This window comes from Coregonus clupeaformis, chromosome 16 (genome assembly GCF_020615455.1).
Source record: "Coregonus clupeaformis isolate EN_2021a chromosome 16, ASM2061545v1, whole genome shotgun sequence".
Taxonomy (NCBI): Eukaryota; Metazoa; Chordata; class Actinopteri; order Salmoniformes; family Salmonidae; genus Coregonus; species Coregonus clupeaformis.
Genome location: NC_059207.1, coordinates 36,348,467 through 36,370,605, shown reverse-complemented (window position 1 = coordinate 36,370,605; position 22,139 = coordinate 36,348,467). Strand labels below are relative to the sequence as shown.

General features: G+C 45.7%; 1 protein-coding gene across 1 annotated transcript in view; it reads right to left on the bottom strand.

The window, feature by feature from the left end:
* LOC121584805 (leucine-rich repeat transmembrane neuronal protein 4-like) overlaps positions 1 to 22,139 on the bottom strand; it is a 72,034-nt gene that overhangs the window by 48,438 nt on the left and 1,457 nt on the right. The window contains exon 2 of the mRNA XM_041900938.2: positions 3,004 to 4,596. Coding sequence (XP_041756872.1) covers positions 3,047 to 4,596 — 1,550 coding nt within the window. The 3' untranslated portion in view covers positions 3,004 to 3,046. The remainder of the gene's footprint in view (positions 1 to 3,003; positions 4,597 to 22,139) is intronic.

Genomic DNA, 22,139 nt, shown 5'->3' with positions numbered 1-22,139 from the left:
ACAACACCAAGATGTTGTCTGTATCAGGTACGGTTCACGGACAATAGGGTCTTACAGGAGGCATGTATAGGTCTAAAAAGGACCTAAAATGGCCACTTTCATCTTGCTTGGCTACCCAAACTCCTTCCTCCGGCCAAACGCTACGCTATGCCACGCCCATGGATGTTAGTTTCTTCTCCGCAATGAGTCTTGAGTACCTCCCCGACGTTTCACCGAGCTCGAACACATTCGGGGCCGTCTGATTGGTCCAGAAACCGATGGGTTGGGCCAGAGCCAGAACACACTTGAGTAAAGCGGCGGTTTGAACATTTGTCATTGGCTTTGATACTCTGATTGGTTAGAGATGATCCAATCAGTGATGACTTTGTTTTGTATAACAATATGCCCATTGTCACCACAAATTACTTCAATGATGGTAGTCTCAGACTAAAGTATGTAGCGAACGACAGAGCAGCGGAATAATTTAATGTGAGTCGTCAGACTAACTTTCATCATGATTTGTTTTTAAATAGTTGTGACACAAATGTAAAAAGCATGTCAAACATCCTTCCTCCCTATTAAGTTTCTATGTGAGAATTGCCATGACAATTTGAGATACCCAAAATATTTTTGGGCTGTCCTGGTTTGGAATCGCCCCATTCTCATATGAGAGCTAGACTGCCTCAGTCCTTCTCACCTCAGCTTTCTCCTGCAGACTGTGGTTGAGAAATGTTCTGCAGAGGACATCCTCCTGACTAGAAACTGTTCTGCACCTGTGCACTTAATAATGGATGACATTCCTGAGAACATGCATCTAAAATACATTTGTGCTTTCGCCTTCGGTATGTTATGTGGGATTTGAGATACTTGAGGAGGAAATGGAGAAAAACATACTGTAAGGAGGAAAGCACTGGTAAGTGGTGCTAAAATATTATAGGAAATAGAAACTACCTTCTATAATATTGGTGCACTTCTTGAGCAACCTTTCTCCACTCCAATGTGTATGTGCTTTTTGGCTACCAAAGGGAACACTGAGTCAGAGAGAAAGGTGCAGACTCAAATGGCACTACTATATCTCCCTGAGCAAAGCATGCCCTGTTAATCATAATCTACCATTCTGCCAAAAGCCAACAAGCAGCATTACAGGGGAAGACAGATACATGGCATCAGGGAAAGAGAGGGCACACGCAAAAGTGCTTAATTAAGTATGGGCAAATCAATAAGTCTTTCTCTCCGACTTCCTCTCTCAATCCCTTAGCGTCTGGTTGTGGTCCTGAGAATTGGTCATGTACAAAGAAGACCAACTATGCAGCATGAATTTCCATCTTCAGTAGTCAAGTTATGAATGCCATTGCTTTACTTTTGATAAGTATTATTGCAAAGTACGGTATACTGTAATACTGCAGCTGTAAGGTAAAATGTGCGAAATAGACTGGCTTAATATGATTAGATGCCTTGTAATTCAGGGGGCCAGAGGGCCATAATATCAGTTCACATTATTGTTACGCTCAATTTGTAAGGCTTAACAGTACGAGATTTGCTGGGGCTCCCTATGTCAGAAAAAGTATAATCTGGTGGCGCTATTACGCAATGTCCCTTCTCTTTCCAATCATTATTTTGGCTGGGAAATAAATCAATGAACTGTTGACCATAAATCCGCTTAATCTTTATAAAATGAGGCTTTGAGAGACATCAGAGGAAACACAGGTGGTTGGCTACAATAGTGGTGATATGTTAAAGGGTAAATGTAGTATAGGGAATACATTTGTAGTCCATGAACCTTCTTTCTACTTTTCTTCTCCTCACTACTCTACCTTTCCCTTCTACCTCTACCTCAGTGGTTTCCAACCTTTTTCGGTTACTGTACCACTAACTGAATTTTGCTTTGCCCGGAGTACCCCTGAAGTACCCCTCATGTGCATTTTACCAGTAGGCCTATGGGCTCATGAGTCTTCTCAAGTACCCCCTGTGGATAGGCCAAGTACCCCTGGTTGGGAAACACTGCTCTACAGTATACATTCCTCTATGACTCAGTTCTAAACCACTCAGTGTAGCTCACTACACAGTGAGAGAGAGAGAGAGAGAGAGAGAGAGAGAGAGAGAGAGAGAGAGAGAGAGAGAGAGAGAGAGAGAGAGAGAGAGAGAGAGAGAGAGAGAGAGAGAGAGGCAGGTTTGAGATAATACTGTAGATCGAACTTATCTCAATAGAAATAGACTGTTTTCTACTGAGGATCTCCTGTACTTGATAATTCAACACCTTTACTGAGCTTTATTGTCATGTAATAATAATAAATAATAATAATATGCCATTTAGCAGACGCTTTTATCCAAAGCGACTTACAGTCATGCGTGCATACATTTTTTTTGTGTATGGGTGGTCCCGGGGATCGAACCCACTACCTTAGCGTTACAAGCGCCGTGCTCTACCAGCTGAGCTACAGAGGACCACAGCCATTACCAGCCATTACACCATAATATACCAGCCATTACACCCGAGAGGTGATAATGGTATAGCCTCTATCAATTTATCACAATCAAGAAAGTAAGAGAGAGAGAAAGAGAGAGCGAGAGCGAGAGAGAGAGAGAGAGAGTTCAAATAAGACAATAGTGACATTTTACCACAGATAAAGCCATCGGCAAGGTATACTGTCGTAGCAAATATACACATGATAGGTAAAGACTCACTGCACAGTGACTTGATCTTTAAAAAAAGGAAGCAATCATTCTATTTTGCCTACAGGGCACTGTAAGACATGAATTCAAACAGGAGTACAAGAAAGCTCAAGCTCGAGCTTCACTCTCTCTCAATCAATTCAATCAATTCATGATGCTTATTTTTTGACTGAAAGAGGCATACTGTACTTTACAACATGACCTGGGTTTACAAATGGATCTGAACTAGCCTGGCATGTTATGACTCAAGTCACGATGCATTGACTCATATTTCCTATCCAACAAACAAACACAGCAAGAGGAGAATCTTTTAAAATATATTTTTATCTCCAAATTCACGGAGAAATTTACCTCTGGTGCCCCGCAGTGGAAAGGATTTTAGGAGGGCGACGGATCATACCTCACATTCTCTGGAGCCTGAGATTGTGTATGTGTAGGGTCCAGTCCCATTAACCAGCACATCCATAGTTTCAGAGTTTGCAGGTTTGTAGTCCACATAATACTCTTGCAGAGGCGAGCTTAAGGTGCTTTCTGTTTCCCGCACATTTTTTCGCCGCTTTTTGACCATGGAGCGCTGCTGGAGCTGCTTAATGCTGCTGGGGTAGCGCTTCCAGGACACAAAAATAACCAGGAGAATTATAGCCACTGACAGGAAAAGTGCCACACAGCCAGCAATAATCTTATGGAGAGACACATACTCAAAGTCCTGCTCTGGGGTGGTTGGGGAGACCCCTGAAGGAGACAGAATGGCCGTAGCACTGCGAGTCAACTCCTCCTCAACCCTGGACAAAGTGGGAAGGGGCAGGAGCTCAGGCTGAGATGGGATGTTGACGGAGGCTGTGGTTGAGACAAAAGGGGTGGTGGGAGTGACCTTACAGATACTAAATGTCTCTACTGCATCTATCACTTTCTCTCCCTGGGCCTCCTTAGGCCCAGCACAAATCATAGTGGTCTCCTTGTTCCCCTTGAAGTTCCTCAGCCAGGCCACTAAGGGGCAGATGCTAGGGCTACAGTACCACACATTACCAGCTAGGCTGATGGTGGAGAGGGAGATCCAGGAATCCACTGTCTCCTGGGACATGTTGCTAAGCTTGTTGGAGTCCAAGTTCAGGGTCTGTAGGTTGGGGAGACATTGGTACGTACTGGCATCCACTACTTGCAATTCATTTCCAGAGAGGTCCAGCTTTTGCAAAGACGTCCACGTCCAGGTAAGACCCTGGTTTATTGACTTAATTCGGTTCCATTGCAAATAGAGTGCCCGGAGCTTGGTGAGGCGGGGAAAGTGAGAGAAGTTGATCTTGGAGAATTGGTTGTGTTCCAAATGAAGCTCGATCAACTTGAGCAGCCCAGCAAAAGCATTTCGAGTGAGGCTTCGCAATCGATTGTAGCCAAGATCGAGGAACTCCAAATTGCGCAAATCCTGAAAAACCCGCATTGGGACAGTTTTCAGGGAATTGGACCGCAAGTGGAGACTAAGCAACTTCCGCAAGCCCTGAAATTGACTGGGTTGGAGGGCCTGCAGCTTGTTGTAAGAGAGGTCAAGATTGCGTAAGTTAGGAACAGTATGGAAAGTGTTGTTTTGTAGCTGTGTGATCTTGTTAGAGCTGAGAATCAACTCCTTGAGCCTCCATACCCCATGGAAGGCTTGGCTGTCCACTGTGTTAATGTAATTGTGGTCGAGATAAAGCCAAACAAGCTGACTGAGGCCTGAGAACTGACTAGCTCTGAGATTCACTAAACTGTTGTAGCGCAGAGAGAGGCCCTGGCATCCCACAGACACATTGTTTGGCACATCCCGGAAGGCATTGGACTCACAGTATACTATTTTCCCATCACATCTACAGCTTTGAGGACAGGCTCGCTCACGAACACTGATTGGAGACGCTAGCAGCCAGCCCTGCACCAACAATGGGATCATGAGCCATCTACGTCGCATCAGGGATCCTGCAGAAACAGGGAAAAAAGATAAGGACACTCAAAAAGCGTATATGTTTATGTCAGTAAACATACTGTAAGCGCATCTGTTAAAATGAGCATCCTGGGAATTAACATGTTGACGCTATGAATGAAGTGGGAGGTAAAACGTTATCTACTTGTTCAGCACTATTTTCTTAAACCAGCTTTCTCAACTTTTTTTAGGGGACCAGCAGGCTATAGTCCTTCCCGCTTGTAGAACCGCTTACATTCAAACTAGCACTTGAGATGAGAATACATCGGTGTCATCCCAGGGACCGGTGCCTGTCCACGGTCAGAGGTTGAGAAACACTGATCTGAATGAAAGCACCGTCCCTAGGGGTTGTTTAGGGGAATAGTGGAGAGTGGTTGTGGTACTGTGTGGTAAAACATCTAACTTACACTGAACAAAAATGTAAACGCAACATGTAAAGTGTTGGTCCCATGTTTCATGAGTTGAAATAAAAGAGCACAGAACTTTTCCATACGCAGAAAAAGCTTATTTCTCTAAAATGTTAACATCCCTGTTAATCCATCCATCTGACAAGTGTGGCATATCAAGAAGCTGATTAAACAGCATGATAATTACATAGCATGAACACAATGCCACAGATGTCTCATGTTTTGAGGGAGCGTGCAATTGGCATGCTGACTGCAGGAATGTCCACCAGATCTGTTGCCAGATAATTTCATGTTAATTTCTCTACCATAAACCGCCTCCAACCTGCTTTAGAGAATTTGGCAGTATGTCCAACCGGCCTCACAACCGCAAACCACATGTATGGTGTCAAGTGGTTGAGCGGTTTGCTGATGTCAACGTTGTGAACAGAGTGCCCCATGGTGACAGTGGGGTTATGGTATTGAAAGGCGTAAACTACGGACAGAGAACACAGTTGCATTTTATCGATGGCAATTTGATCCTGAGGCCCATTGTCGTGCCATTCATACATCGCCATCACCTCATGTTTCAGCATGATGATGCACGACCCCATGTCTTAAGGATCTGTACACAATTCCTGGCAGCTGAAAATGTGCCAGTTCTTCCATGGCCTGCATACTCACCAGACATGTCACCCATTGAGCATGTTTGGGATGCTCTGGATAGACGTGTACTACAGCGTGTTCCAGTTCCCGCCAATATCCAACAACTTCGCACAGCTAATGAAGAGGAGTGGGACAACATTCCACAGGCCACAATCAACAGCCTGATCAACTCTATGCGAAGGAGATTTGTCACGCTTCATGAGGCAAATGGTGGTCACACCAGATACTGACTGGTTTTCTGATCCACGCCCCTACCTTTTTAAAAAGGTATCTGTGACCAACAGATGCATATCTGTATTCCCAGTCATGTGAAATCCATAGGGCCTAATGAATTTATTTCAATTGACTGATTTCCTTATACAGTGAGGGAAAAAAGTATTTGATCCCCTGCTGATTTTGTACGTTTGCCCACTGACAAAGAAATGATCAGTCTATAATTTTAATGCTAGGTTTATTTGAACAGTGAGAGACAGAATAACAACAAAAAAATCTAGAAAAACGCATGTCAAAAATGTTATAAATTGATTTGCATTTTAATGAGGGAAACAAGTATTTGACCCCCTCTCAATCAGAAAGATTTCTGGCTCCCAGGTGTCTTTTATACAGGTAACGAGCTGAGATTAGGACCACACTGTTAAAGGGAGTGCTCCTAATCTCAGCTTGTTACCTGTATAAAAGACACCTGTCCACAGAAGCAATCAATCAATCAGATTCCAAACTCTCCACCATGGCCAAGACCAAAGAGCTCGCCAAGGATGTCAGGGACAAGATTGTAGACCTACACAAGGCTGGAATGGGCTACAAGACCATCGTCAAGCAGCTTGGTGAGAAGGTGACAACAGTTGGTGCGATTATTCGCAAATGGAAGAAACACAAAATAACTGTCAATCTTCCTCATCCTGGGGCTCCATGCAAGATCTCACCTCGTGGAGTTGCAATGATCATGAGAACGATGAGGAATTAGCCCAGAACTACACGGGAGGATCTTGTCAATGATCTCAAGGCAGCTGGGACCATAGTCACCAAGAAAACAATTGGTAACACACTACGCCGTGAAGGACTGAAATCCTGCAGCGCCCGCAAGGTCCCCCTGCTCAAGAAAGCACATATACAGGGCCGTCTGAAGTTTGCCATTGAACATCTGAATGATTCAGAGGAGAACTGGGTGAAAGTGTTGTGGTCAGATGAGACCAAAATCGAGCTCTTTGGCATCAACTCAACTCGCCTTGTTTGGAGGAGGAGGAATGCTGCCTATGACCCCAAGAACACCATCCCCACTGTCAAACATGGAGGTGGAAACATTATGCTTTGGGGGTGTTTTTCTGCTAAGGGGACAGGACAACTTCACCGCATCAAAGGTACGATGGACGGGGCCATGTACCGTCAAATCTTGGGTGAGAACCTCCTTCCCTCAGCCAGGGCATTGTAAATGGGTCGTGGATGGGTATTCCAGCATGACAATGACCCAAAACACACGGCCAAGGCAACAAAGGAGTGGCTCAAGAAGAAGCACATTAAGGTCCTGGAGTGGCCTAGCCAGTCTCCAGACCTTAATCCCATAGAAAATCTGTGGAGGGAGCTGAAGGTTAGAGTTGCCAAACGTCAGCCTCGAAACCTTAATGACTTGGAGAAGATCTGCTAAGAGGAATGGAACAAAATCCCTCCTGAGATGTGTGCAAACCTGGTGGCCAACTACAAGAAACGTCTGACCTCTGTGATTGCCAACAAGGGTTTTGCCACCAAGTACTAAGTCATGTTTTGCAGAGGGGTCAAATACTTATTTCCCTCATTAAAATGCAAATCAATTTACAACATTTTTTACATGCGTTTTTCTGGATTTTGTTGTTGTTATTCTGTCTCTCACTGTTCAAATAAACCTACCATTAAATTTATAGACTGATCATGTCTTTGTCAGTGGGCAAACGTACAAAATCAGCAGGGGATCAAATACTTTTTCCCTCACTGTATGAACTGTAACTCAGTAAAATCTTTGAAATTATTGCATGTTGAGTTTATATTTTTGTTCAGTATAAATACAAAAGCTGCATGCTGCAAGTGTTCAGCTGCTGGTGTGCTTTTATAGATTGATTATCAATTACATCTGTGGGTAATATTGAGAGTAATGTGAGGTAATATTGAAGGTTAGTAGTTCAAGAGGGATAGCAGCTATAAAGGAATCATGCTCTTGAATATTTTTTGAATTAACTATTATGATTAAGAGAATGGCCAAGCAGAAGAGAATTAGTGATCCATGCATGTGAGCTCAAGCCACAAGTAGTCTATGTGGCGTAAAAGCTGTTATTAAAGTGGTGACCTTCAGTCTCACATATCATAATACTTTCATTGCAGTCATTGGACATTTAGTGGAGTACTATATCATGGGGCAAGAGAGGTATCTGAAAAACAATTGGACAGCCCAGTTGTGGGACTGTGAACAATGTACGCATAAATGCAAATAAAAAACAGAGAGAAAAATACTAAAGAGTCAGTGGTAGGCTAGGCTACGTTTCTGGTTGGCAATTATACAGAAAAAGGCATTCGAATCAGCCCATGATTCCCTTGCCCTCTTCATTGATCTGTCTCTAAGTAACACATTGCCCCACCAAAAACAAAAAAAACGTTCCCTTAAGAGTCTCATTAGGTCATTAACTAACAATTTCATAGAAATGTTCCCGTGATGTGCAAGGATTGTTTCCAAGAGACCATTCCTTTAATGTCAAATAGAACTTACCCAGAACATGGTTACCATGTTCTCAGAACATAAGATATTCATGTTCTGGACACGTTTCATGGGAACGTTGCAAAAACATTTGTGTCCAGTTTTCTGAGGGTTAGGAGAATATTCCATCAATGTCCCACCAAACATATACAGAACATGGTTGCCATGTTCTCAGAACATAAGATATGTATGTTCTAGACATGTTTCATGGGAACGTTGCAAAAATGTGTCCAAAAAAGATCATTACACATCACGTCTTGTTACTGTTGCCAAGCCCATCAAGGCCCTGATTGGTGAACCCCTGATACATTCACAGCTCATTGTCTCTTGGCAAGGTAAGGGATACTCACACACAATGCTTTTAAGATACAGTGTTTTCAACTTACATATTTGACACACTTACATGATAACAATGTGCGTGTTCAATTAATCAAAAATTATTATTCAACATGTCCTCACCTGACATTTGAACTCACAACCTTGGTTCAAGGTACTCCGATCTTCCTGAATCCTGCTACACCACCATGTCCGTGTAAGGTATATATTAATCTGACTATTCTCTCTTCAATTATTTTATTAACTTATTTCAGCAATTTAAGGGCTTTCTATATAGTTGTCCGATGATGGTGGAGCATATTAACCTGTTTTAATGATACTCATTTTACATTTACATTTTAGTCATTTAGCAGACGCTCTTATCCAGAGCGACTTACAGTTAGTGAATACATATTTTTTTATACTGCCCCCCCGTGGGAAACGAACCCACAATCCTGGCGTTGCAAACGCCATGCTCTATCAACTGAGCTACATCCCTGCCAGCCATTCCCTCCCCTACCCTGGACGACGCTGGGCCAATTGTGCGCCGCCCATGAGTCTCCTGGTCGCGGCCGGCTGCGACAGAGCCTGGATTCGAACCAGGATCTCTAGTGGCACAGTTAGCACTGCGATGCGGTGCCTTAGACCACTGCGCCACTCAGGAGTACTCATGAATCACTATGATCAATAAAATATTTTATTTAAATCAAATAAAATAAAATCAAATTGTATTTGTCACATGCATGAATACAACAGGTGAAATGCTTACAAGCCCTTAACCAACAATGCAGTAAAAAAATAAAAAAGTGCTAAGTAAAAAATAAATAAGTTAAAAATCATTAAAGAGCAGCAGTGAAATAACAGTAGTGAGGGGGTACAGGTACAGAGTCAATGTGCGGGGGCACAGGTTAGTCGAGGTAATTGAGGTAATATGTACATGTAGGTAGAGTTAAAGGGACTATGCATAGATAATAAACAGAGAGTAGCAGCAGCTGTCACGACTTCCTCCGAGGCTGCCTCCTTTCCTTGTTCGGGCAGGATTCTGCGTTTGTCGTCACCAGCCTTCTAGCCACTGCCGCTCCTCATCTCATCATTCCATTTGTTTTGTCTTGTTTATTACACAAACCTGGTTCATATTCCCTCATCAGTACCTATATAAGTGTTCCCTCTGCCCCCTTGTCTTTGTGTGTGATTGTACAGTGGGGGAAAAAAGTATTTAGTCAGCCACCAATTGTGCAAGTTCTCCCACTTAAAAAGATGAGAGAGGCCTGTAATTTTCATCATAGGTACACGTCAACTATGACAGACAAAATGAGAAAAAAGAATCCAGAAAATCACATTGTAGGATTTTTAATGAATTTATTTGCAAATTATGGTGGAAAATAAGTATTTGGTCAATAACAAAAGTTTCTCAATACTTTGTTATATACCCTTTGTTGGCAATGACACAGGTCAAACGTTTTCTGTAAGTCTTCACAAGGTTTTCACACACTGTTGCTGGTATTTTGGCCCATTCCTCCATGCAGATCTCCTCTAGAGCAGTGATGTTTTGGGGCTGTCGCTGGGCAACACGGACTTTCAACTCCCTCCAAAGATTTTCTATGGGGTTGAGATCTGGAGACTGGCTAGGCCACTCCAGGACCTTGAAATGCTTCTTACGAAGCCACTCCTTCGTTGCCCGGGCGGTGTGTTTGGGATCATTGTCATGCTGAAAGACCCAGCCACGTTTCATCTTCAATGCCCTTGCTGATGGAAGGAGGTTTTCACTCAAAATCTCACGATACATAGCCCCATTCATTCTTTCCTTTACACGGATCAGTCGTCCTGGTCCCTTTGCAGAAAGCATGATGTTTCCACCCCCATGCTTCACAGTAGGTATGGTGTTCTTTGGATGCAACTCAGCATTATTTGTCCTCCAAACACGACGAGTTGAGTTTTTACCAAAAAGTTCTATTTTGGTTTCATCTGACCATATGACATTCTCCCAACCCTCTTCTGGATCATCCAAATGCACTCTAGCAAACTTCAGACGGGCCTGGACATGTACTGGCTTAAGCAGGGGGACACGTCTGGCACTGCAGGATTTGAGTCCCTGGCGGCGTAGTGTGTTACTGATGGTAGGCTTTGTTACTTTGGTCCCAGCTCTCTGCAGGTCATTCACTAGGTCCCCCCGTGTGGTTCTGGGATTTTTGCTCACCGTTCTTGTGATCATTTTGACCCCACGGGGTGAGATCTTGCGTGGAGCCCCAGATCGAGGGAGATTATCAGTGGTCTTGTATGTCTTCCATTTCCTAATAATTGCTCCCACAGTTGATTTCTTCAAACCAAGCTGCTTACCTATTGCAGATTCAGTCTTCCCAGCCTGGTGAAGGTCTACAATTTTGTTTCTGGTGTCCTTTGACAGCTCTTTGGTCTTGGCCATAGTGGAGTTTGGAGTGTGACTGTTTGAGGTTGTGGACAGGTGTCTTTTATACTGATAACAAGTTCAAACAGGTGCCATTAATACAGATAACGAGTGGAGGACAGAGGAGCCTCTTAAAAAGAAGTTACAGGTCTGTGAGAGCCAGAAATCTTGTTTGTTTGTAGGTGACCAAATACTTATTTTCCACCATAATTTGCAAATCAATTCATTAAAAATCCTACAATGTGATTTTCTGGATTTTTTTTCCTCAATTTGTCTGTCATAGTTGACGTGTACCTATGATGAAAATTACAGGCCTCTCTCAACTTTTTAAGTGGGAGAACTTGCACAATTGGTGGCTGACTAAATACTTTTTTCCCCCACTGTATATTGTGAGATTAGTGAAGCTCGGTGGAGCTCCTTGTATTTTGTATCACCGGGTTATTTTCCCCGTGTACCTTCTTGGTTTCAGTGCGCCTGTTTTGAGCACTGGACTGTTTTTATGCTTTATTGCGTAACTCTGTATTCCGGAATAAATCCTGTTATTCTGTGATTTACCCTCCTGCGCCTGACTCCTTCAAATCACCTCATCACAGAATCACACACCCGCCATGGAGTCAGCAGGAGAGGAGCACATGCCTGGAGTCGTGGCACGGGTCCGGGAGCATTCGACGATGGTAGCCAGCTTGGGAGAAGTGATGGATCGGGTTCTCCAGGTCGTCCAACGCCTGGAGAGGAGAGGACCCGATCTGCCGGGACCAGCTGGGCGACCGGATCCAGCCACCCACACCCCAGCACCCAGAGGGATCCATATCTCCCGACCACGGGATTTCGACGGGGCAGCTGCTCTCTGCCAGGGATTCCTCCTACAACTGGAGCTATATTATTCAAACATCAACCCGGCTCCATCGAGGTGTCCTCCCTCGTCTCCTGTCTCTCGGGGAAAGCCCTGGAGTGGGCCAACGCTGTTTGGAGTGTAGGAGGAGCCGCGTTGGACAACTACGGGGAGTTCGCTCACCTCTTCCAGGCAGTCTTCGACCACCCACCCGAGGGTCGAGAGGCGGGCGAGTGGCTGGTCCACCTGAGACAGGGGACAAGGACCGTGCAGGACTTCACCCTAGAGTTTCGGACTCTAGCGGCTGGGTCCGGGTGGAACGAGCGGGCCCTCATCGACCACTTCCGGTGCCATCTGCGAGAGGACATCCGAAGGGAGCTAGCCTGCCGGGACACCATGTTGTCCTTCAACCAACTGGTGGACATGGCCACCTGGTTGGACAACCTGCTGGCTGCTAGAGGACGTCCTGGAAGGAGCCTGCCCGTTCCAACCCCACCCCCCCCCCTCCAACCTGGATCACGAGATGATGGAGCTGGGTGGAGCGGCGATCCGGGAGAACAGAGGACGACAGCGCCAGTGTCACTCTCATGGCGCGAGAGCACATTCTCCTTCACAATGTCTTCAGCGTTCTTTTGGGTCTGGAGGCGGCACCCCAGGTATTGAACACCCACACTCGTTCAGAGCCCTCTGCTGCACACTGTACCCTACCCATTCACTTTCCTGATTACATTGTAGTTCCCCAGTGTAAGGCGCTGGTCGATTCAGGCGCAGCTGGGAACTTTATGGACAGGTCATTTTCACATAGTCTAGGCATTACATTGGTTCCCCTATCAATTCCACTCCCCATCAGAGCACTTGACAGTCGACCATTAGGGTCCGGGTTCGTTAGGGAAGTTACAGCACCAGTCACTATGGTTACGCACGAGACTCATCGAGAGCAAGTCACTTTTTTTATTTTATTGAGTCTCCTGATTTCCCTGTTGTGTTAGGTCTTCCCTGGTTAGCACTACACAACCCCACCTTTTCATGGCTGCAGAGTGTTCTCACGGGGTGGTCTCGAGAGTGTCAGGGTAGGTGTCTAGGTGTTCCCATTGGTGCAACCACGGTGGAAAGTCCAGACAGTACCTCCACCGTGCGCATTCCCCCCGAATACCTTGATTTGGCGCACACGTTTTCCAAAACGCAGGCGACCAAATTACCAACTCATTGGGGGGGGGGATTGCGCGATAAACCTCTGGGTAGACGCTGTGCCTCCCAGGAGTCATGTGTATCCTGTCGCAGGCTGAAACGGAGGCTATGGAGACATACATTTCCGAGTCCCTGCGCCAGGGGATCATACGTCCCTCCACTTCACCTGCCTCCTCGAGTTTCTTTTTTGTGAAGAAGAAAGACGGAGGTCTGCGCCCTTCCATTGATTACCGAGCACTGAACAAGGGGACAATACGTTATAGTTATCCTCTACCCCACATTCCATCTCTGATCAAGTCAATGCGTGGTGCGCGCTTCTTCACAAAATTAGATCTCCGGAGAGGGGGACGAGTGGAAGACAGCATTCAGCACCACCACGGGGCATTACAAATACCTGGTGATGCCTTACGGTTTGATGAATGCTCCATCCGTCTTCCAGTGCTTTGTGAACGAGGTGTTTCGGGACATACTTGGTCGCGGTGTAGTGGTCTACATCGATGACATTTTGGTGTATTCCGCTACTCGCGCCGAGCATGTGTCCCTGGTTCGCAAAGTGCTAGCCTGACTGTTGGAACATGACCTTTATGCCAAGGCAGAAAAGTGTCTGTTTTTCCAACAGTCCGTCTCCTTCCTCTGATAACGCATTACCACCTCAGGTGTGGAGATGGAGGGAGATCGCATTTCAGCCGTGCGTAATTGGCAGACTCCAACCACGGTAAAGGAGGTGCAGCACTTTATTAGGCTTTGCCAACTACTATCTGAGGTTTATCCGGGGCTTTGGCAACGTCGCCGCTCTCATCACATCACTATTGAAGGGTGGGCCGTCCCGGCTCCGCTGGTCTGCTGAGGCTGACAGGGCCTTCAGTAAACGGAGGGTTCTGTTCACCTCAGCCCCGGTACTGGCCCATCCCGATCCATCACTACCGTTCGTAGTGGAGGTGGATGCATCCGAGGTAGGGATAGGCGCTGTCCTATCTCAACGCTCGGGCACGCCACCCAAGCTCCACCCCTGTGCCTTCTTCTCCAAGAAGCTCAGCCCGGCGGAGCAGAACTACGACGTTGGTGATCGGGAGCTGTTGGCTGTTGTCCGAGCCCTGACCGTGTGGAGGCACTGGCTAGAGGGGGCGAAACACCCTTTCCTCGTCTGGACGGACCACCGTAACCTGGAGTACATCCGGGCAACGAGGAGGCTGAACCCTCGCCAGGCCAGGTGGGCCCTATTCTTCACCCGGTTTGACTTTACACTATCTTACATCCCAGGTACGAAGAACATGAAGGCAGACGCACTGTCACGGCTGTACGACCCAGAGGAGAGGCCCATAGACAACACCCCCATACTCCCGGCCTCCTGCATTGTGGCGCCGGTAGTATGGGCGATGGATGCGGACATAGAGCGGGCGTTATGCACAGAGCCATCTCCACCTCAGTGTCCAGCTGGGCTGCAGTACGTGCCTTCTCTTGTCCGTGACCGTCTGATATATTGGGCACACACGTCCCCCTCCTCTGGTCACCAAGGTATCGGTCGTGCAGTGCGCTACCTGACCAGAAAGTACTGGTGGCCTACCTTGGCTAAGGATGTGAGGGTGTATGTCTCCTCCTGCTCGGTGTGCGCCCAGAGTAAGGCACCTAGGCACCTCCCAGCGGGTAAGTTACAGCCTTTACCAGTTCCACAACGGCCATGGTCCCACTTGTGTATTAACTTCCTTACTGATCTTCCCCTTTCTCAAGGTAACACCATCATCCTGGTCGTTGTGGACCGCTTTTCCAAAGCCTGCCGCCTCCTTCATCTGCCCGGTCTCCCCACGGCCCTGCACACTGTGGAGGCCCTGTTTACACACGTCTTCCGGCACTACGGGGTGCCAGAGGACATAGTGTCTGACCGGGGTCCCCAGTTCACATCCAGGGTCTGGAAGGCGTTCATGGAACGTCTGGGGGTCTCGGTCAGCCTGACCTCTGGTTTTCACCCCGAGTCTAATGGGCAGGTAGAACGGGTGAATCAGGATGTGGGTAGGTTCCTGCGGTCCTACTGCCAGGACCGGCCGGGGGAGTGGTCGGTGTTCTTGCCATGGGCCGAATATGCCCAGAACTCTCTCCGCCACTCCTCCACTAACCTAACGCCATTTCAATGTGTTTTAGTTTATCAGCCGGTTCTGGCACCGTGGCATCAGAGCCAGACCGAGGCTACTGTGGTGGATGACTGTTTTTGGCGCGCGGAGGAGACATGGAACGCTGCCCACGTCCGCCTCCAACGTGCCGTGCGTCGCCAGAAGGCCAATGCTGATGGCCACCGCAGTGAGGCCCCGGACTTCGTACCGGGTAATCGGGTCTGGCTCTCGACCCGGAATCTGCCCCTCCGCCTGCCCTGCCAGAAGCTGAGCCCGCAGTTTGTGGGGCCGTTCAAAGTCTTGAGGAGAATAAACAAGGTTACTTATAGGTTATTACTCCCTCCAAATTATCGTATTAACCACTTGTTCCATGTGTCTCTCCTCAGGCCGGTGGTGGCTGGTCCGCTCCAGGAGTATGAGGTGCGGGATGTCCATCCACCTCCTCTGGACATCGAGGGGGCCCCGGCATACTCCGTCCATTCCATCCTGGATTTGAGGCGTCGGGTGGGGGTCTTTCAGTACCTCGTGGATTGGCAGGGGTGAGGTCCGGAGGAGCGGTGCTGGGTCCCGGTGAGGGATATCCACCGTCGCCATCCGGCTCGCCCTGCTCCGCGTCCTCCTGGTCGTCCCCGAGGCCGGTGTCGGCGCGCTGCTGGAGCTGCGCATCAAGGGGGGGGGGGGGGTGGGGTACTGTCACGACTTCCTCCGAGGCTGCCTCCTCTCCTTGTAAGGTCAGGCTTCGGCGTTTGTCGTCACTGGCCTTCTAGCCACTGCCGCTCCTCATCTCATCATTCCATTTGTTTTGTCTTGTTTATTACACACACCTGGTTCATATGCCCTCATCAGTACCTGTATACGTGTTCCCTCTGCCCCCTTGTCTTTGTGTGTGATTGTATATTGTGATATTAGTGAAGCTCGGTGGAGCTCCTTGTATTTTGTATCACTGGGTTATTTTCCCTGTGTGCCTTCATGGTTTCAGTGCTCCTATTTTGCGCACTGGACTGTTTTGATGCTTTATTGCGTAACTCTGTATTCCGGAATAAATCCTGTTATTCTGTGATTTACCCTCCTGCGCCTGACTCCTTCAAATCACCTCATCACAGCAGCGTAAAAGAGTGTAACCAATAGTCCGGGTAGCCATTTGATTAGCTGTTCAGGAGTCTTATGGCTTAGGGGTAGAAGCTGTTAAGAAGCCTTTTGGACCTAGACTTGACGCTCCGGCACCGCTTGCCATGCGGTAGCAGAGAGAACAGTCTATGATTAGACTAGGGTGGCTGGAGTCTTTGACAATTTTTAGGGCCTTCCTCTGACACTGCCTGGTATAGAGGTCCTGGATGGCAGGAAGCTTGGCCCCAGTGATGTACTGGGCCGTACGCACTACCCGCTGTAGTGCCTTGCGGTCGGAGGCCGAGCAGTTGCCATACCAGGCAGTGATGCAACCAGTCAGGATGCTCTCGATGGTGCAGCTGTATAACTCTTTGAGGATCTGAGGACCCATGCCAAATCTTTTCAGTCTCCTGAGGGGGAATAGGCTTTGTCGTGCCCTCTTCCCAACTGTCTTGGTGTGTTTGGACCATTATAGTTTGTTGGTGATGTGGACACCAAGGAACTTGAAGCTCTCAACCTGCTCCACTACAGCCCCGTCGATGATAATGGGGGCGTGCTCGGTCCTCTTTTTCCTGTAGTCCACAATCATCTCCTTTGTCATGATGACGTTGAGGGAAAGGTTGTTATCCTGGCACCACACGGCCAGGTCTCTGACCTCCTCCCTATAGGCTCTTTCATCGTTGTCGGTGATCAGGCCTACCACTGTTGTGTTGTCAGCAAACTTAATGATGGTGTTGGAGTCGTGCCTGGCCATGCAGTCATGGGTGAACAGGGAGTAAATGAGGGGACTGAGCACGCACCCCTGAGGGGCCCCCGTGTTGAGGATCAGCGTGGCAGATGTGTTGTTACCTACCCTTACCATCTGGGGGCGGCACGTCAGGAAGTCCAGGATCCAGTTGCAGAGGGAGGTGTTTAGTCCCAGGGTCCTTAGCTTAGTGATGAGCTTTGAGGGCACTATGGTGTTGAACGCTGAGCTGTAGTCAATGAATAGCATTATTATGTAGGTGTTCCTTTTGTCCAGGTGGGAAAGGGCAGTGTGGAGTGCAATCGAGATTGCATCATCTGTGGAGCTGTTGTGGCGGTATGCAAATTAGAGTGGGTCTAGGGTTTCTGGGATAATGGTGTTGATGTGAGCCATGACCAGCCTTTCAAAACACTTCATGGTTACAGACGTGAGTGCTATAGGTCGGTAGTCATTTAGGCAGGTTACCTTAGTGTTCTTGGGCACAGGGACTATGGTGGTCTGCTTGAAACATGTTGGTATTACAGACTCAGTCAGGGACAGGTTGAAAATGTCAGTTGGTCAGCGCATGCTCGGAGTACACGTCCTGGTAATCCGTCTGGCCTTGCGGCCTTGTGAATGTTGACCTGTTTAAAGGTCTTACTCACATCGGCTACGGAGAGCGTGATCACACAGTCATCCAGAACAGCTGATGCTCTCATGCATGCTTCAGTGTTGCTTGCCTCGAAGCGAGCATAGAAGTAATTTAGCTCGTCTGGTACGCTCGTGTTACTGGGCAGCTCGCAGCTGTTCTTCCCTTTGTAGTCTGCAATAGTTTGCAAGCCCTGCCACATCCGACGAGCGTCGGAGCCTGTGTAGTACGATTCAATCTTAGTCCTGTATTGACGCTTTGCCTGGTTGATGGTTTGTCGGAGGGCATAGCGTGAGTGTACTTTTAACAGAGCTGAGATTTACTCAGCGCATTCACCCTATTGCTTACACCTATCAAGTTGTTTCAGATATACACAAGTGCCTATGGAAGGAGGGGTTAGGGCAGCGGTTCCCAAAATAGGGGTTGCGGGAGCATTTCCAAAATCCTGGTTAAAAATCGTTACTTTTCTTAAATAATATCGTCTTTGTCTCTCAAAATCCTTGTAATGTGGTTAATCTAAATGAAAATTATTCAAATCTAAAAGTTAAAATTCAACCAGAGAGAGACCTTAGATCGTGGGAAAAGGCTGCACTTCAATCATTCGGTGAATGGCTAAGCCCGCTACGCTATGAAACCACACACTATTGCAGAGACTTTGATATTATCGGCCGCAATTTATATGATGAAAACAATGTGTGGGGAGGCAGAGGCACAGGAACTCACATCAATACCTTTGTCAGATAACCCTGTGAAACTAAGAATTGATGCTATAGCTAGTAATCAAGAGGAAACCAACTGAACGACTCAAAAGCTCCATCTATCACGGGACGGCTGGCAGTCCTCCCTCTGCACTCTAGTTATGAATGTGTCTCCCTCTGCCATGTGGACGCATTGTATGTTACACCCACTGAACTATAATGGATACACCGAGAGCAACTGGTGGAAAAAGAGCTGAGCGCAGAACCTTGAGATATGCAGCAGATAACTTTGATTGTAAACTACATTGCACACACCTGTTCGCAAAACTATGTGGAGATATGGAATCAGATGTTCTATTTTCACACTGAGGCTTGGTGGTTATCGAGGGGGAGTGTTGGAAAGATTTTTCGAATTGAGAGAGGAACTGTTGTCATTCGCAATGGATGCAAAAAACTGACTTTGTTGACTTTCTGTGTAATGAAAAGAAAATGTGTCTCCTTGCCTATGTAACAGACATATTTGGGAAACTGAACAAACTGAACCCAAGCATGCAGGTGAAATACAAAAAAAATATACAGATGAGTGACCGAATCAGCTAAATCCATTTGACTGGGATCCTGGCTCAGTTGACATGCTCATAAGTGAAATCGAACAGCTGATCGAGCTGTCATGTGACCGAATGTTGCAGACCACCCATTCACGGGTCACTATGGACGTGTTTTAGTTCCTGACTCAAAGGGAATACTGTGCCGTCTCCCTCAGAGCATTAAAACTCATGGTATGCTGATTCAGTGCTCTCGTCTGAATTAAAAAGAAATATCGATCCAGGTTGGATGTCGACCACGCCTCCTGACTTTGAAAAGCTCCAACGCAACATGCATCAAGCACACCCATCTCATTAGTGGTGGTAAGATAAGAGAAATGATGTCAGACTAATTTGCAATTGACTATCATAGCCCCACATTAAAAGTAAACATTGGCTGTTAATTACATGGTTTGGGTCACGAGAATTTTCAGATATCAAAATATCGTGGTCCAAAAAGGTTTGCGAACCCCTGCGTTAGGGTTTCCTCTGGACAGGGCCTAACTATACTGGCCCAATAAGGACTATACTGGCCCAATAAGGACTATACTGGCCCAATAAGCATATACTCTAGAGAGATCCCTTATTGAGACAGTGGTTAGGGCATTCGTCATTGGTGCTGATAGCCTGGGTTTGAAATCCGGGTGGGGAATCATCCTACATCCTACTTTCACATTCTTAGCAATACATTTTAATGTCATTATTTGGCAACAGTTACAACACACTTATCTGATCTATTTAAAACTAGTGTCTCATTGAACGATTGGAATCTGTAGGATTACCCCTTGAGCACGAATTATGACCACATTTCCACTGCCTTTCATGAATTATCAGTATTTATTAATTCTATATAGCTGAGCATCTCTCCATCGTCTTCTTGAAATCCACACCACATACCATGTATATAATTCATTTAAAAGTTAAGTCCACAAAACATATTGCATTTAACAAACAGTTACATGACCTACAGCATGGTCAAGCAAGGTAATGTTTCCATCATTTTCGGACTACTAAACAACAATTTATTTAGAACCACAGAGTTACCGCAAGTTACAATGAAAACAGGAGCTGCTTCCACTATCCAGCACCATTTCAACTTCAACATTATCTAATCACCTATGCTTAGTCTAATACAGTGACAACTCAAAGATACCAAAAACGATTTAGTCCAATCAACTTTAGCTAAATATGATGTGGCTGTCCAAAATACTTATTTTCCACCATAATTTGCAAATAAATTCATAAAAATTCCTACAATGTGATTTTCTGGAAATGTTTTTCTCATTTTGTTTGTCATAGTTGACGTGTACCTATGAAGAAAATTACAGGCCTCTCTCATCTTTTTAAGTGGGAGAACATGCACAATTGGTGGCTGACTAAATACTTTTTTCCCCCACTGTATATTTGTATTATTATTATCTTTGGGCCTATTCGAAGGAAAAAAAAATACTTTGTTTTTACAGCTTTTTCTTTTGTTGTTACATGTTTCATGTACATTCTACACATAATTACATACTGTACATGTTTTTTTAGTTTTTTTTTTTACAGTAGTTACATAGAAATAATTAAGTTATTTGATATTTTGATATACATTGCATCTGGATAGATAGTACTTATACATTATACATCATGTTTTCAGTCATAACTATTATAGAACATGAGCTTTTAAACCCACCCCTCAGCTACTCTCAGTCCATCCCACTATAAACTGCCCTCTTATGATTTCCATGTGCCATATATTTTTCCACTGTTCTGTGATGTTTCACATACATTCTGAACCTATCTAATCGCATAGTATCAGATTGTAAGTTAAAGATAAATAGTTTTACTAAAAATATTATTATATTGTTGATTGATTGACTATGGCTTTCCAAATCTCCTAACAGTGCTATTTGTAGGGTTAATTTTAGATAAATGTTGTGATTTTTCAGCCATTCCTGAACCTGTGACCAGAAACAAGCTATAGTACATGCTTGTAGTTTTTTGTTGTCCTAGGCTACCTGGCTAAAATGCTTGCTTGCTAGCCTAACTTCCTTTCATTGCCAATTATGTGCCAGGCCATCTAGTTAACATTAGCATACTATATCTAGCTACATGTTAAACTTCCATCCTCTTAGGCCAGGGGCACAATGTATGAATTTATGGTTGGATCAGAATTGCTGTTATAATCATTGCTCAGTACGGAGAATTGAGTAAAACCACAAGTCTAAATCGCTATCTCCATCCATGTCTAATTTAGGAAAGGGATGATTTTAGCTAGCTAGCTAGCCACCGGAGGACAACGACACAACGAGATGCAACAATTCCAATTTTTGTTCTGTCAATGACGTTTGGCTTTTGATATGATTGGTCTGAAGCCAAATACAAACTGGCTTCCCTTGACACTTTTTTTTGGTGCACCAGGACCATTCACAGCTTAGCTCACCCAGTTTAGCTCAACGCTGATTGGCTATTATTTTATTTATTTTATTATCAAGGGAGGCCAAATTCTCGGTGGCTTCCCTTGCATTCAATGCTACATGCGGCAACAATGTCATACTCTTTTTGACCAGACAGCATCAGATAGATATGCTACACATACTGAGACAGAGGGGCGCTGTTTCATTCCCTCAGATGCATTCTCTGGTGAGATACATTCAGCCACTTGTGAATTGAAGGACATTTATGAAACACAGAGAGACGAAAGATACATTATTTTGTTTCTTTTTTTCTTGGTACATTTTTGGGGGAAGCCTGGCTTCCCTTGGCATCCATGAATACACGCCACTGGAAATACAATGAGGAGAGCTGATGTGATTCCTAATGAGAGACACATGTTAGTTCTACAAGGTATATGTGTTGTGGATTTCAAAAAGACGATAGAGAGTTCTCTTTGAGATGCTCAGCTATCTAGAATTCTACCGATTCCCACCTTTCAATGATAAACTAATTTTAATTAGATCAGATAGGTGTGTTGTAACTGTTGCCAAATAATGACATTATTAACATATATTGCTAAGAATGTGAGTGTAGGGTGACTCCCCTAGCAGGGGACCATTAGGCTACGTCCTAACAACTGATACACAAAATTGTTCTTGCAACGTTCCTATGAAATGTGTCTAGAACATTAAAATCGTACATTCTGAGAACATGGCAACCATGTTCTGTGTATGTTTGGTGGGACAT